We start from the raw sequence: 15,508 nt of genomic DNA on the forward strand, positions 1-15,508 counted from the left end.
AACCCGCCGAATTAAAATATTCTATATTGCTACACTTTTAGTAACTTGTGAACTATTACGCCACCGATTACATAAAACTTTGGAGTCGACCAAAAAAAGAAAAAAAATTAAATGCAAACAAACAAACAAAACTAATGCGCAAAAAAATCACCACATCTATTGTCTATCCCGGCATCGAAAATAGGATTGATTTATTTTTTACACAAGTCTAGAGTTTCAAAATTAAATAAGTCTGTTTTACAAATTATTTACTTTCTACAAGATCCATTTCCCCTTGAAGCACGCTGTGCATGCCCTCCTAGTGTGAACAGTTTACAGTCTGTGATCAGGCACAGACCTACTTGGCTGGATTTTTTTTCTCTCTCTCAAAATGGCAATTCTGAGAATCATAAATAACGCAGCACAGTTATTGCAATTTGAGCTTATTCCCAATAAATAAAATTTATTAACTAAATAGCTTTCTATGCAGCTTAGCTCTTTCTTCACTAGCTTATTATTTTATATAGACTTGCTCCATGTTGCTAGTCACAACCAAATTGTGCCATCTCAGGTATAATAGGAATTACTAAATATAAAGTGAAAGTGCATAATTTCCTATGGTCACAAATAACCTTTAATCTTCATAGAATATGTGCAAAAAAAAATTAGTTTCTAAAATTTAAAGTTATTAAACTATTTTGTCTAACATACACACCAAGGTATATCTACTATATGCTTATAAGCTTTGTTTATCAAAACACCAGAGCAGAAGCCTCCTGCTCATTAAGCTCCAATACATAGCGTACTTAGGGATGCTGGTGAACTTAAGCAGATGAGTAGCACCACTGACACAAGGCAGGACAGACGCCTTTTGGGAGATAGGAAGCAGCACTTTATCGTGCCATTCCAATTATCTCCAACACTTACAGTAAGCCTCCAGTTATCCCATTTTTGTTACACAAATAAACTCTCAATTTATAAAATAGGTCATGGTAAATTTTAAGTCCTGGTCTAAAAATAGCAAGGCAACTGGAGAAATAAAATTGTATGTGATATATGGTGGGTTAACACAGATGACCTCATGGCGTTTTTGTACCATAAACCCACCGCAATCCTAATGATTGCATATCTGCATCCCCACTTTTCGTATTTTAAAAATGAATAGATCATTGCTAACATTCCTCAACAAGAAAAATGTCATAATGAAATATTAAAATTATAAATAGAGTCTCTATAGTTCCCCTCATCATGTTAGGCACATTTCTCTCCTAAGACAAACAGTGCTATTCAACAAATCAAGTCACGCATGGTTTGAAAAAATATACATAAAATGAAGAATATGCAGCTGAAGTGTTTGTCTCCTGCGCATTACTGTGATTCATAGGTTTTATTTATTAAAAAAAATTCCCGCATGTGGGATTTTGGACTTTTAGTTATTCTCCCATGCTCATCTTCTAAGGTCCTAGCGAAATGCTCAAAATCGTACGAGCTCCTGATTAAACCAGGAAGTAAATCTGCATGCACGCAATTAAAGTGTCTGCAAGGGCAGATGCAGATGACAGTAATTCATACTCTAAGAAATGGGCTTGTGTATTTGGCAGATTAACTGTTCTGTATTCCATTGCTATGAGGTATGGAAACTGTACTGTGAAACAACCATTACTCATTCCCTCGGCTCTAAGCACGTAGGTCTATCAAAGGCAAGCCAGTCTGGGGAGGGTGGGGGGGCGAGGGCTGGGAAGAGAAGAGTCTACACGTTTCAGATTAACGCTTCTCTTCAATGGTTTCTTTTATTTCATTTCTCCTACTTTTTAAATTAGCAAATCCAGTAGACCCAGAAGGGAAATGCGCAAGGGGGAGAGGGAAAGAGGGGAGGGAGAGGGAAAAAGCAAAAGCAGCCAAAACTCTCCGACTTGTTCATTAGGGTTTTTGTGTTTGAACATCTGAATGAATCATGTGTCTGTTTTTCATTATTCTCCATATGTGATTGTTCTCTGCTTTGTTCAGTGATTGCTGGCCATTTTGTCATGACTGTGCTTATTTTGGTTTATACATTGTTCTATTACAGGGTGGTTGTTTCTTCTCCTCTGCCTCACCTAGCAGTTACGCCACCTACAAAGAGCAATCTGAAAATGACAGGTTACGTCAAAAGGTTTCCCTAGCGAACTCCCTTGCAACCTATATGATTACTTTAGACCCGACTGCTTAATTCATACCAGGGAGAAATCCTCAGATAACACTATTCCTTAGCACGACAGGAATGTAGCGGGTGTCTTTTTAAAAGTCTGAGGAATACTGGAGAATGACTTAAAGTCCATTGCAGAGTGTTTTCCTCAGTTTTCCAAGAGGAAACTTAACACTCCTCGCTAAGCAGTAGCCTATTTTAACAGATCTGCACACTGACACGTGGGGTATTTGAAATCATTTCTTTGCTATATTAACTATTTTCCACTTTCAGCTCTACTCTGTGCCTCGGTCAACACACAAATGACACCAAAATAGATTCTGAAATCTCCAATCATGTGATAACTTCTTCTATCGTCTCCTTGAATTTAATTCACCCTACCACACTGTATAAACATCACAGGATGATGTATTCATTTAACAGGATATCCCACACTTTGTGGAAAGTGAGCAAGATCCAGAAGACTGGAAAGGAGCAAACAAAATGCTTGGAATTTTTTGCTTTGTTTTGGTTTTGTGTTGGTTTTTTTGTTGTTGGGGTTTTTTTTGTTTGTTTGGTTTGGTTTTTTAAAGGAATGGATGGAGACCCCAGGGAATTAAGAGATACTTTAACATAGTTTCAACTTCCGAAAAAATCTTAGCGCGAACAGTCATATAAATCCATTCACAGAACCTTACAGGTAACAGGTGATTAATACCACACGATTTAGCAAGAATAAATAGTGTCATAGTGTCACATCATACTTCCATCTAGAAGTAGGTAACTAGTCTTATGGATAGATAAGTACTATGTATTTTAGCTAAGCCTTGGTTGTCTCTCATAACTTGAGCAGATGGGAGAAATAGGATCTAGCTAGAACTGCTGTGGTGTAGATGCCAAACTGATTAGCAGATCCAATTTAAAAAAAGAAGTTCTTAATGGCTCACTGTTGCACTACCTGGTGTACTGACAGCGTTTCCTCAAAAGTCTTCCCCGGGTCTGTTATTATTCAGGCTTTTCCAAATTATCTTGTCCAGTGGATTAGAGAAATCATTTATTAACCGTGAAGAGGATACTAAAGAGGTAAGTGCTGCAAGCACTCTGGAGACTTCAGATTTGAGAATAATCTTAGCAAATTAAGGAGTAGCCGGAAAAAAAAAATAGGATAAAATTCAATACAGACAAATGAAAAGTACTAGCCTTAGGAAAGAATAATCAACCGCACAGAGCAGAGCACACAATAAGGAATGCCTGGCTGGCAGCAGCGTTGGAGAAAACAACAGAACTGGGGGCTGCAGGGAATCTCTTAGCATAAATCAGTGTTGCTGTTCTCATGCAACACCCTGTGTGCCTCAGAAATACATCTGTATTTGAAATATACATAGTTATTTACGTGGATATATCCGCAAAAAGGAAAGCCACGTGATCACAGAGAAAACAAACGAAATAACCTCTCCACACTATTGAAAACGGTAAGATTTAGGCCGTCCGGCATCCTGTGCCTGGCTCTAAGGTCTTCAAGTAAGAAGTCAGCTAATTAGAGAGAGACCAGCAAAGTGCAATACCATCAGAAACTTAAAACAAATTGCCTTTAAGGAAAAAGGGAAAGGACTGGTATTTAGTCTAATGAAAAGGTATGACAGATGCATAGCAGTCATCTTCAAATATATATGCTTGCTGCAAAGAGAAAAGGAATAAACTGTTCTGCATGTCCATTGAGGATAAAAAAAGAAGCAACCAGCTTAAATTGCATCAAGGGAGATTTGAGTTAGACATTAGGAAACACTTCATTACCATGAGGAGAGGGAACACTATCACAGATTGCCTGAGAAGCTCGAGGACTCTCCACTGCTGGAGGCCTTTGAGCACAGGTTAGAGAAACACCCCTCAGCAGTGGGTCAGAGCTGCTCCTGCCCTGAGGCAGAGGAATGGACCAGCTGACCTCTTCAGGTCCCTTCCACTTCTGATTCCTGGGAAGCTTTAGCTTTGCTTTTTTCTTCTTTTTTTTTTTTTCTTTTGGCAGCCTTACCAAAGAGGACGGAAATTGTACCCAGCATTTAAAGCAGCAAAACATCTATTCTTTTTATGCCACAAAGCATACTGTTAATAAATCCAATTATGTTTACGATCTTTTAATGGCACCGCTTATCTCTTAAAGATCCATCTTTGAGAACACAAATAAATATCTCTGCCCTACAGTGTAATACAACAACATGAAAGCAAACTTTATAAAATTTCAGCTCACTCTTATATGGCCCCTACTACAATAATCTCAAAGCTAACTACAATATAAAGAACACCAAACCCAGATGTTTTTCTTTCTCAAAATTCTATCATTCAAATTCTTTAGAAACTTTTCACATTTTATATTTTGCAAACAGGTCCATTCCTTTCCTTGTTTACAGCTGGCAATGGGAACGGAAGGAAGTTTGTGGAGTGGTTACCAGTCAAGCATGCGCTTAAAAACGAAACAAAAAATTTAGGACAATCATTGAGCACGCTGCCCCCAGATTCTCTCCACCAACCTTTAGGCGCCAGCTGAAGTATCTACACTGACAACAGTGGTCTCAGACAACCAAGATCAGTGGAGACAAATACATTTCTCTCTCCCATGGACTTCATGTCATTATTCAACATACAGCCCAGTTCACATCTAACTCTATCTGCTTGATTTGTGTTGCCATTTCAGATGGACAAATTTCAGAAAAAAAAAGATGAAAAAAGGATGGAGTTGACACATGAGAGAACAGAGAACACCTCAGTCTTGCATGGTAGTGGGAAGGGGGACAAGGACCTACGTGTCCTCGTCCCCAAAGGAAGGTCTTAGTTGGAGTGTAAGACAGTGAAAAGTGGCCCCAGGGTAACCCCAACCTACCTGATCACAGACTTCCTATTTCTCATCCCCCACATCACCAGTTCAGGCCCCTTCAGCTCTCCTAGGCCTAAGCCCCAACTCCTTCCCGCCCCAGAGCCCCATCCCCCCAAGCGCTCCTACCCCAAAGCCCTTCCTGTCCCACTGTGGCACTCTTCTTCCTTGTTCAACCATCTCAGAGCCCATTCTGTCCCCTCAGCCCCCTTGTAGCTCCATCATGCTGCAAGTGCCCTCTCCCTACAGGTCCCCACGCTGCACCCTGCCTCCAAAACTCAAACCTCCCAGGCAGGCAGGCATGTCCATCTCCTCCCAGCTCTGAAACTGCAGCACTCACCTCTGCGACCCCCTCCCCGGCCACCCTGCCAGGGCTTTCTGCTCTTGGCCTAGCCTGTCTTCTCATGAAGGTATTCCTTTATAATACAATTAAAAAGAAAAAAAAAAAGAAACAAACCCAAAAAACCAACCACAAAACCAAACAAAAAAACCCCACCACCCCAAAAAACCCCCACAAAACACCCCCACAAAACCCAAACCCCCAGAACAAACCAGGTCTTGCTCCTGGTGTGATATTCAAGGAAATACAGAGTGAAGTTACCAGAAGTCTGCCAGAACTGTGCTCCAAGGAAAGAAAACGCACATTCAGGCAAAAGGAAATGCATGGCAGTGCCACTTCTGATGCTGGCCCATAATCAATCGGGTTGGTGGAATTTTCTAAGACTAGAATTGCAGTCTTCTAAATTACTTTTCTCTTGAGTAGCTAATGAATGCCATTGCTGGCAGGTAATAGGTAAAAGCACACACTTCTACAAACTGCAAGATTTTTGCCCCGTCTTGAAATTTCCCCAAATGTCTTTCTCTGCTGCTTCTCTTCAGGCTCTATCTGGCCACTCGTGAGATATTCCTGTACTGCAGTGTTTTTTTCTTTTTACTAATTCATATAGAAACGTTGTCCAGAACGTGCTTCTTATCAGAAGAACCCACTCTAGTAGCTTTTATTACTCCAAAAGGATTCTGTATGCCACTAGTATAAAGTTACAGAGTAATTTTAAAGCACAGCTTCTCCCCCATAGACTTGATGGCTCTTCAAACTGGTAAAGGAATAACAATTCTAGTCCTGAGATACTACTAGACATGTTAGTCAATATTTATCTAGGCAAATATAGCTGCACACACACACGAAACATGCTGCATTTCACTAAAACATGTTGGCATACATTAACAGAATAATTACAAACATAAAACTGGAAGAAGAATCATTTTTATATCTTGGTATTGCAACTTGTGGATCTATTTGTATCATAAAGAATATTTTCTTCTTCCAATAGCATAGGCCAAGACTTCACAAAAACAGAAAAATTAAAGCAGGTTTTGCTTGGGAAACTTTTCCCAAAGGTTTCTCATTTTTATATAGGAAATCAATTTGCATCACTGATGATATCATTCAAATCAGACAGCACTACGTGGTTAGAAGGTAATTTACTTTTCTGCCTAAGCAATTTGATACTTGTTCTGATTTGTGATTTTCATTTTGTTTGTTAATGAAAAAAATTAATGAGCAATGTTACTGGAAACACAACTCAAAGCTTTGGCATTATTAAATATGTTTGTAATATACCGCACATTATGTTGATTGCACAGTTGGAGCCAAAGCCTTGGCAGTCAAGGCACCAGTCAATCATTCAAACAGACAATGAACTCACAGGGTGGACGTTTTGCACGTACCTTTGCACTGATTTGTGTTTTTGTCAAGAATTGCCTTTGTAGATACAATTTTCCCATACCTATAGAGAAAACAAAAAAAACCAGAAATACATGTTATTATATTTTAATAACATACATAGTTATTTTTGCACGCATATAACACATATACTAGGAAGAGATCTAGTGCTCTTGAAAAACTTTTGCCTGATACTCCCGGTAAGGTTCCTTCTGCCACGGTAGTGCAACAAACACCTTCAGAGTTCACCTGAAAAGCGCCGGTCATTTGCCACACCCTGTCCAGCTCCGGTCCTGTGCTGCACTGCCAGCACAAATGCCAATTATAGCAGGGATTTTAAGACATCAGCGCTGGTAAAGATGTTTCTTTGGTCAAATTAATAAGGTTTGTTTAAAAAAAATTTTTTTTTTTCATTTTTAGCTGCCAAACAAGGTTTGTTTTAATACAGATGGACTAGATTCCTCTAAGATTAACAAATAATGCAGCAGGTATGGTCATTTATTTACGTGCATGCACACACAGCTGTGCTCATGTCTGCATCCATGCCTGTGTGCATATATTCTAAACTTCTGGTTTAGGTAAACAGAAGCTTTGAGGTTTAGGTGTATCTCTTAGCTCTTTCCAAGATGAATGTTAATACTTATTTGAATTTATGTTGCCTCCATAGATAGCACTGCCATGCAACTTGATACTTTGCATGATGAAGAGTGAATTCAGGCAGCTACGACTTGTTGCATTAAACAGCTAGACCATAAAATAGGTATCTATTATCTCACAGAAGTTAAGATTAAAAATGCAGACTTAATAGTAAGTATCACAAACCCTGGTAGAAGCTCACAGAAGATGGCCATTTATGGCTGAATATAAGACTTCAGGAGAATAAGGAAAATAATTTTATTTCTGAAGTCACTGATATGTCTTAGTCTCTGCTTCATTGAAGATAACTTCCTTTAAAATGTCCCTTCCCAGATATTTTTTTAAAAAAGCACTTCTGGTACTCTGACAGATTGGGCTTTCATTTGGAAGACTCTTCCATGGAATGCAACTTTCACCATCAATGAAGGACATATTACTATAAAAGATTATAATAAAATTGTATCTTCTAATGGCAAAACAACACCCATGGAAAATAACCACGAGTTCAACAATTATAAACCACTGAAATGTACGGCAGATCAATTTTAATTTGCTTAATCTTTATTAACAGCAACATATATCTGGTGCTAGTGACCGGGATGTGGAAGATCCTCATGCTGCAATTCTCTCTGCCTCAGGAGGAAACCCACGTCTCCTACTATACAGAAAAGGACTCTAAGGGCAGTTAGAGCACTGTACTACATATTCAAAGCCATGCTCTCCTCCGTCCTACCAGTCTGCAAACATACCGGGTAAACCGGGGGGGGGGGGGGGGTGTAGAAAAATTAAAAAGGAAAAAAAAGACCTAAAGTAAAGACAAGGAGCCAAAGAGGGAATGGTACTATCACTCACAGGGGAAAAGGGACCTTCAGGTTTCAGTCTGGGACCCAGCAAACACTTAAAGTATCTCATGAAGGAGGAGGAGCACCAACGAGAAAGACTGGGAACAGCCTGCCTAACCATACTCTTTGGTACCAGCAAAGATTTGAGGCAATTTTGTGCCTGGCAAAGTTCTCAGCTGAAGTTTCCACGCTGTGAGTGACATGTAACCACTCAGCTTTAGATAAAGGCCACTGTCTCTCCCTCTCTCTTTACTTTGTTTTCGTGACTGATGCAAAGCGAGACTTTCCATTTCACTGTTTTTCCTTTCCCTAAGAACCCGCAAAAAGCATTTGTTTCCATTTGACTTTCATTTTGGGGAGGAAAAACATGCTTTGCTTTGTTTTATTTCAGACTGAAACCAGTCAGGAAGAGGGCATGCTGACCTAAAGGCATTAACAGTTTGTGCAATCTAAGTTGAGCCCCAATTCAGCCATCTTTTAGGAACAAAAAAAAAAATTGTACAAGCCTTCTCCCCCTCCACACACCCCCTTTTTTTACTGGCTCTGTAGACAGGCAGGATTTTGTGCTCTGCAGGCAGGCGTAACCCATTGTGCACTCCACCATGATGGGTACGCGGGCAGGTAGTTGTGGGTCTACTTTGCCATAGCTGGCTCCACTCCAAACACATACATAACAGATTTAATGTCAACCATGAGATCACATGCTTTTCTAACCTCAGGTGTTTCCAGAATTGGGGCCTTTATACTCACTTATGTTCCACTTAATTTTATAATTCTTCATGGTAATACCTGAAGTTGACTTTGGCCTCCAAGACATCAGAGCACATATCTTAAGAAGGCAAAGCCAAATTCTTTGCCAGTGTGATTTATGGTTGTTCAGTGGGCCAACTCACCCAGCAGGAAATTTGGCCCGTGCAGTGCATCTTCATTTATTTGATTTATTTAGATTTAAAATCAAATATATGAAAAACATGCAAAAACATGCCTATCTTGTACAGTAAAGGGCCTCTGACAGATATATGGAAAAAGAATCCAACAAAAATCAGCGGCTAACCCACAACAACCTCAAATAAAACACAACCCCTACCTAAACTTCCGCCAACAAAAACTAACACCCAGCCTCCATTTCAGTCCAGCCACTCCTAATGAATTGATATGTTGTTTCATCCAAGTCATGTGAGAGCTAAAAGTTAACATTTCTTGCCAGCAGAGACAGGCATTTGTGGTTCCACTGCTTTTATTACAGATTTCCCAGAGTTATTTGCTACATACTGTGATCCTGCAAACACTTAGTTACACTAGAGATTTTACTCACAGAAGTAATTCTGTTCAGTTCAGAAGAGGTTTCCTCCTGCACGTAAAGTTACGTGCACAGCTTCACGTTTGCAAAAACAGACATCAGAGCGGTAAGAGGCACCACAATAACAAACACTGTTATAGGCAATTACCCATGTGCAGACGATTTAATCTACCACTATAAACCTTGAGCGCTACCACAAGAAAGTAATTGGAATTAATTTGGACACTGTTTTCCTAAACATTTCAAGTAATTATTTTACAGTAATCAGAACATCAGTTCTGATGAAGAATGTTAGTTTGTGTGCTGCATGAAATCAGGAAGGTATTTTGTTTCTGCCAATGTAGTCATATTTCTTGCTTTCATGTGTGGAGAGTGGTATTAAGTTATGTCTCCTCTCCAAAGTTGTTTGGCTTTCTGTTTGGGTGACCTTTAATTGTGATTTGATTCACTCAGAAGTACCAAAACGGTATTCTTCAAAGGGAATGCCCACAGAAATAAGGATAAAGTGCATCACAAGAGCTAACCTCTTGTTTTCTTATATTTAAATGGAAACTATTATAAAATTCAACAGCCTGCGCACCTCTCTCCTACAAACTACCGGTATCATTAATGTAAAAAAAAAAAATACCAGGTATGGTTTTGCTTGTTGTGAGAAAACATGAGCACTGTTTAATTTCTTCCTGAGTTATGGCGCATGGAGCTATTCTTTCAAAGATTTTGAATCAAAAATTCATGTCAGAAAAAGATAATTGTGGAATTGAGTACATCTCAATGCCTTATTACCAACTCTTCAACATAATGGCAGTATCATTAAGGATAACCTACTGCATCACAGTATCCAAGGGAATAAATGTAATGAATCTGTGAGATGGCTACCTCAAGAATGTGTCTACTGAACATCTGAACTGAAACAGCTTTTCAAAAGATTTCCAGACATACAATGTGTTTTCATTTTCTTCTTCCTAAAGTGTTATCTAAATGCATAAGCACAAATAAAATTGTTTACATGCTTTTTTTAAAAAAAAAAATCCTTTTATTCCCTTATATTCAATTATGCTTTTAATGCTTTTCCATGTAACAATTTTTATTTAAAACCAGGTGGTCAAATATTTGAAAGAGTTTCCACGACAGCAGCAACTACACAGACTAGGACTTCAGCTCGTTAAAGAAGTACCCGTGCAGTGAGAAGGTGACTAGTTGTCTTCATTTTTTCTCATAATCCAGAAGAATTGCCAAGAAAATGATAAGGTTTAAAAACTGCAGAAGGGGGTACTTTCCCAGAATGGAGAGTTACTTGTAGAACTCATTGCCACAACCCGTACTGATGGCCCACAGACAGCATCTCTACAAAAAGCTATCGGATGGCTTCTAGGAAGGAAAATCTGTCACGAAATTAAAAGCAAAGACACATTTGTGGCCCTGGAAGTCACATACCACCAGAAACTGGGAGAGGACACCAGAGTAATATCATCGCATGTTGTCCCTGTTTTAACATCAGGCACCTCCACAGCTGCTGAGAAATTCCTGCCCGACCCAGCCCAGCCATTCTACATTCCAAGAGAACATTAATTCGAGGGCGGAAATAGCTTCTTACAAACATAAACATTTTTACTTTCTCTAGTACATATCAGTTTGGGGTGAAACTGGTCACGTCATCCGATATCCACTATTGAGATTACAAAGGTCACTTAAAACCACTTCACTTGCAAACGGCAGTAACGCACACCGTGTCACACGGAGGGTAGGACTAAGGGAAAAGCCCACGGTGCTGTGCAGAGAACAATCTCCCTGCTCAGTCCCGGCTACAGAGCTATGTCAAAAAACCACCCCCCAGAGCCCCATCCCACTGCACCCCACATTTTCTGGCTACTCAGCAGACTCAGGAAAGATGCAAGCAATGCAGAATAAACCCTTAACGTACATCAAAGTTGCAAAGTATCAATAGATCATTTTCAAGAGCTTGCAGGCAGGCGGTCGATCAGCACTTACACTGCAGACAAAGCTCGACCCGGTCGTTATTTGATAACTGCTGTTAAAATGGCGACAGTTCCTGAAGGAAGCACTTCAGCTGCAAGCGATATCACTTGCAAGATACAGGAACCTTTCCCACAGCCCACGCCGATCCCAAACCGATGGGAATTTGTGTCTCAACGGCACACAAAGGATTAAAGCGATTTCTGCCTCTGCCTGAGGGAAGCCGGGGGTGCAGGGGAAGGCGAGTGGGCAACCAGGGTGAGGGGGGGAAGTGAGATTCAGCCAGGGACTAGCTCAATGCAGAGGAACCAGGCACCACACACCCCGCTGCTGGCAGGCGACATGTCACAGTGGGAAGTCTGCTGAGGCACAGCCACGAACGAGAGCCACCGGGTCAAAGGAGGGATTTCCTGGGAGAACAGTCTGGTCGGGGCCACTCAAACTTTTCAAGTTTTCCCTGGTGTTATGGAAAACAAAAGCCTCTGGGATAGATACGTCTTATTTTGTCCTTCAAGCCAGCTTTCAGGCTGGCCGCGACTAGTCCTGAAATGCAAAACAGCCGTCGGACCAGACAGGCCAAGTCTCTCGCCGCTCACCCGACTCGGTGCTACATGCACGCTGCTGTCCTCATCTACAGGGTGGTAGGTGCACAGACACGTACAAAACACAGCTTTTGCCCTAATTCCAGTTAGTGCTTATATATTTTAAATAAACATGAAACTTGGGATTTAAACCCAAGTAACTGGTGTACAGAATTCTTCCTTGTTTAGTTAAACCAATGGAGACACCATGCAATTTCCAAGTTGAGAGCTTAATAATTACATCCCCGGCATTAGGGTTCACTCAAGGCCTCATGCATTGCTCAGAGCACAATTCACCCAACTGAAAACAGTCTGCATTTCTGGGCATTTAGGTAATATATGCTTTTATCTCTGGAATTTTTGTACTGGGATGAATTTGACCAGCAGTAATTGGATTTAGATAAGCAACTCTGAGGCTCTTTCATTCATCTGAATTAATATATAAATACCATAACTGGGTTTATTTTGTTTAAAGCAGACTCTATTATGAAAATCATGGATTTCAGGAAGAAAAAAAACACCCCACATTATAAAAGCCTAAAGTACAGAAGGAACTGCTGCTGGGTTTCTCAGAGGGATGTTATTCCTATAATACACTGCCACATGAACCTAAGACATCCAAATACACACAAAAGGGAAATTCACTTAGAAAGTTAGTTCTGATTTGCATGATCATTTCTGGGCATTTCATCTACTGCATAACATTTTCAATGCTTGTATTTTTCCTCAAAAATACAACACATTAATATTCTATCCATTAACAAAAATTGAGCTGCTTTGTTGTTGCTTCTCTGTATATTATTTTTAATTTTAAAAAGGAAAAGTTAAGACTAAACACTTTTATTCACATAAAAACACGACAACAAAATTCATGCCATTCAGAGCACCTTTTATTTTCACAGACCAGCACATGGCTTGGGGAACAAACGGAGGTAGTTGCAGGGAGCCTACGGTGTACTGGATTAAAATGACCGTACTTCTGTACGAGTTTAACATTCAGCTGCTCTGTCTTCTCTACTTACTTCAGTCTGGCTGTCAAGTTTACAACAATCATTCCTTCACTAAATATAATACAAGTTAGTACAGCAATTTAGAGTAACAACTTGTCCAAGAGTTTCAAAAACACCACAGAAAAGGGGAGGGGACCCTCTTAAATCCTTTGGTTGTACATCTAGAACAGCCCTGGACTTTCAGAAGGGCTCCTAAGTCATTAGTACTGAATTCTGTAAGGGCAGGTATTGCTCAGCAATTTTGAAACTCAGACCATGCATTTCTGTTCATAAGAACGCAGTCAGGAGCCCAGTTTTACGCAGACAGTAATTAATATTGTAGCATCTATGAAAAGTGAATTTCAGGAGAATGTAAGGTTATGAACCACTGAAAGAATGTATGCATATTCCATAGTATCTTCTGGTACAGACATTTACTACTGAAGGTGTAGTAATTTGACTCATACATGGGCCTATAATTTACCATCATCCCATGTCCACTGAAAATATAGTTTTTAGAAGTATGAGACACAAAAAAAAAAGCTACAAATATCCATAAAATAACTATATGCACGTCTATGAACACTATTATTGCTTTAGACAAATAAAACCCAAGATCATACCATTCTCTTGAATAACAGCTCCATGTTAGGAGGAAAGAACCTAAAAGGCTATTTCAGATTATGGATCATGCCATCTACTTTACACTGCATTTACAGATCATATTCAGAAATCCTGCTTTTCAGGAGAAGATGAAAGCACCATTTAGCTCAAATCATGGGGCTCTAATACAGTCCTGGAGCAGCTGTATTAGATCATTTGGTGCTCTTTTATTGAGGAATATGGAAAACTTGGTAGCTTTAGTGAAGTTTGCTTCTTGTAAAATTTCAACAACCTAGGGCAGAGAATACTGTAAATAAACCTCTTAAAATGTGTGTAGAAACACCTACCACCAAAAAACCCCTCTGCTGTTAAAATGCTAGCTTTCCTTTCCAGTGTCCCTAAAACCTACTGCTATTAAAGCACAGGAACACATCTCGCCTTCATCTTCAGAAAAATAAGAGAGGCATCTCACATTCAAGTTAGAAACGTATTTACAAGACAACGGAGATATTTACCAAGAAAGAGAGTGTCATATTTCCTATTCAAACTCATCTACATGCATATACTTAAACATTATAGGTACATTCACCTCTGGAAAAATAGTCCCATATGAAAGAGTGCACGCTCTGGAGACTAACTGTAATTGGTTTCAGTACTTAGGAAATTAAACAAGGTAAAACAGAAGTTAAAGTGAATGAAATTTAAACAGATACTAAATTTCTGGAAATAGAACTTGAACTTTCAGACCAGTAAGAAGTATATCACTTTAGTAGTTCAAAGGTAAGTTCCTGTAACCTTGTTCCTTTCCTTGTCAAAATAAAAAAACCCAAACTTTTTTGTCTGCATGTAAATGAAATTAAATGGCTTGATCCAACACTTGCAGAAATCAAAGGCAGTTTTTTCATTGCCTTCAGTAGGTACAAGCTCAAATCCTATTCACAGTGCTTATAATAAGGCTAAAGATTTGTCACACTCTTGATACCCAAGACGGAATAAAATGCCACTTACTGAAGTGGCACTCCCCATAAAAGCCTGACATTTTACAGTGTTTTTTCCCCCAATTTGTTACATGTAAGACATTTGGCTCTTGGCTGCAGTTTTTATTCTAATTGCTGTTTATTCTGAATTAGTGCTATATATCATACTCATATCTGTATGTTTTAATATTGAAGCTATTTAAGACTATTTAAAACATGATTACATTATTGTATATCATATTGAAATTAAAATTCTGACGTTTATATTTTTGCTTTGATAGAAAGCTATGTTTTTCCCTCACAGTTCTGCCATGACAAATAACCAGTGTTAATAATTAATTAGCAAAATATTCTACAGTTGCTAAATTAAGTATGGAAAACGAAATTCATGCACAAATTAATAACTATGATTTCATGCAGAACACTTCAGTCCTTCTTCTGGGCCATCATTAAATCTTCAACTACTAATTATTCCATATTTGCAAGAATTCAGATGTCTTAAAAAAAATAAAATGCAACTTTTGTTTGCAGACACTCAGCAGTGCCGCTAAATTTTCTGTATAATGATAGGATGCATTATAGGGAAGACAGCTTAGGGATCTGAAATCCTTAACAGAATGAAATGTGGTTTACTGTAGCTTGTCACAAATGATACTGCCAGGCATACTCTACTTTTCAGAGGGGGGGGATTAAAAAAAACATCCAAACCTCATCTTTTCTACTGTAAAGACACTGCTCATCAGCACTGGAAGTAAAAATTAAGCAGATCTTCAAACTTGAAGAATCTCTTCTATCCAACAATTCAATTTTCTCAGATATTGTGGCTATAAACCCCCCCCAACATATCATTCCTGTGTGTAGAATTTATTTACTT

At 39.2% G+C, this 15,508-nt stretch overlaps 1 protein-coding gene across 10 annotated transcripts in view; it reads right to left on the reverse strand.

The window, feature by feature from the left end:
- Positions 1–15,508, reverse strand: part of RBMS3 (RNA binding motif single stranded interacting protein 3) — a 720,759-nt gene that overhangs the window by 318,950 nt on the left and 386,301 nt on the right. For all 10 annotated transcript variants that reach the window (XM_054815906.1, XM_054815907.1, XM_054815905.1 and 7 more), the window contains one exon: positions 6,738–6,796. In XM_054815906.1, coding sequence (XP_054671881.1) covers positions 6,738–6,796 — 59 coding nt within the window. The remainder of the gene's footprint in view (positions 1–6,737; positions 6,797–15,508) is intronic.

The sequence above is a fragment of the Grus americana genome, chromosome 2, assembly GCF_028858705.1.
Source record: "Grus americana isolate bGruAme1 chromosome 2, bGruAme1.mat, whole genome shotgun sequence".
NCBI classification, from domain to species: Eukaryota; Metazoa; Chordata; class Aves; order Gruiformes; family Gruidae; genus Grus; species Grus americana.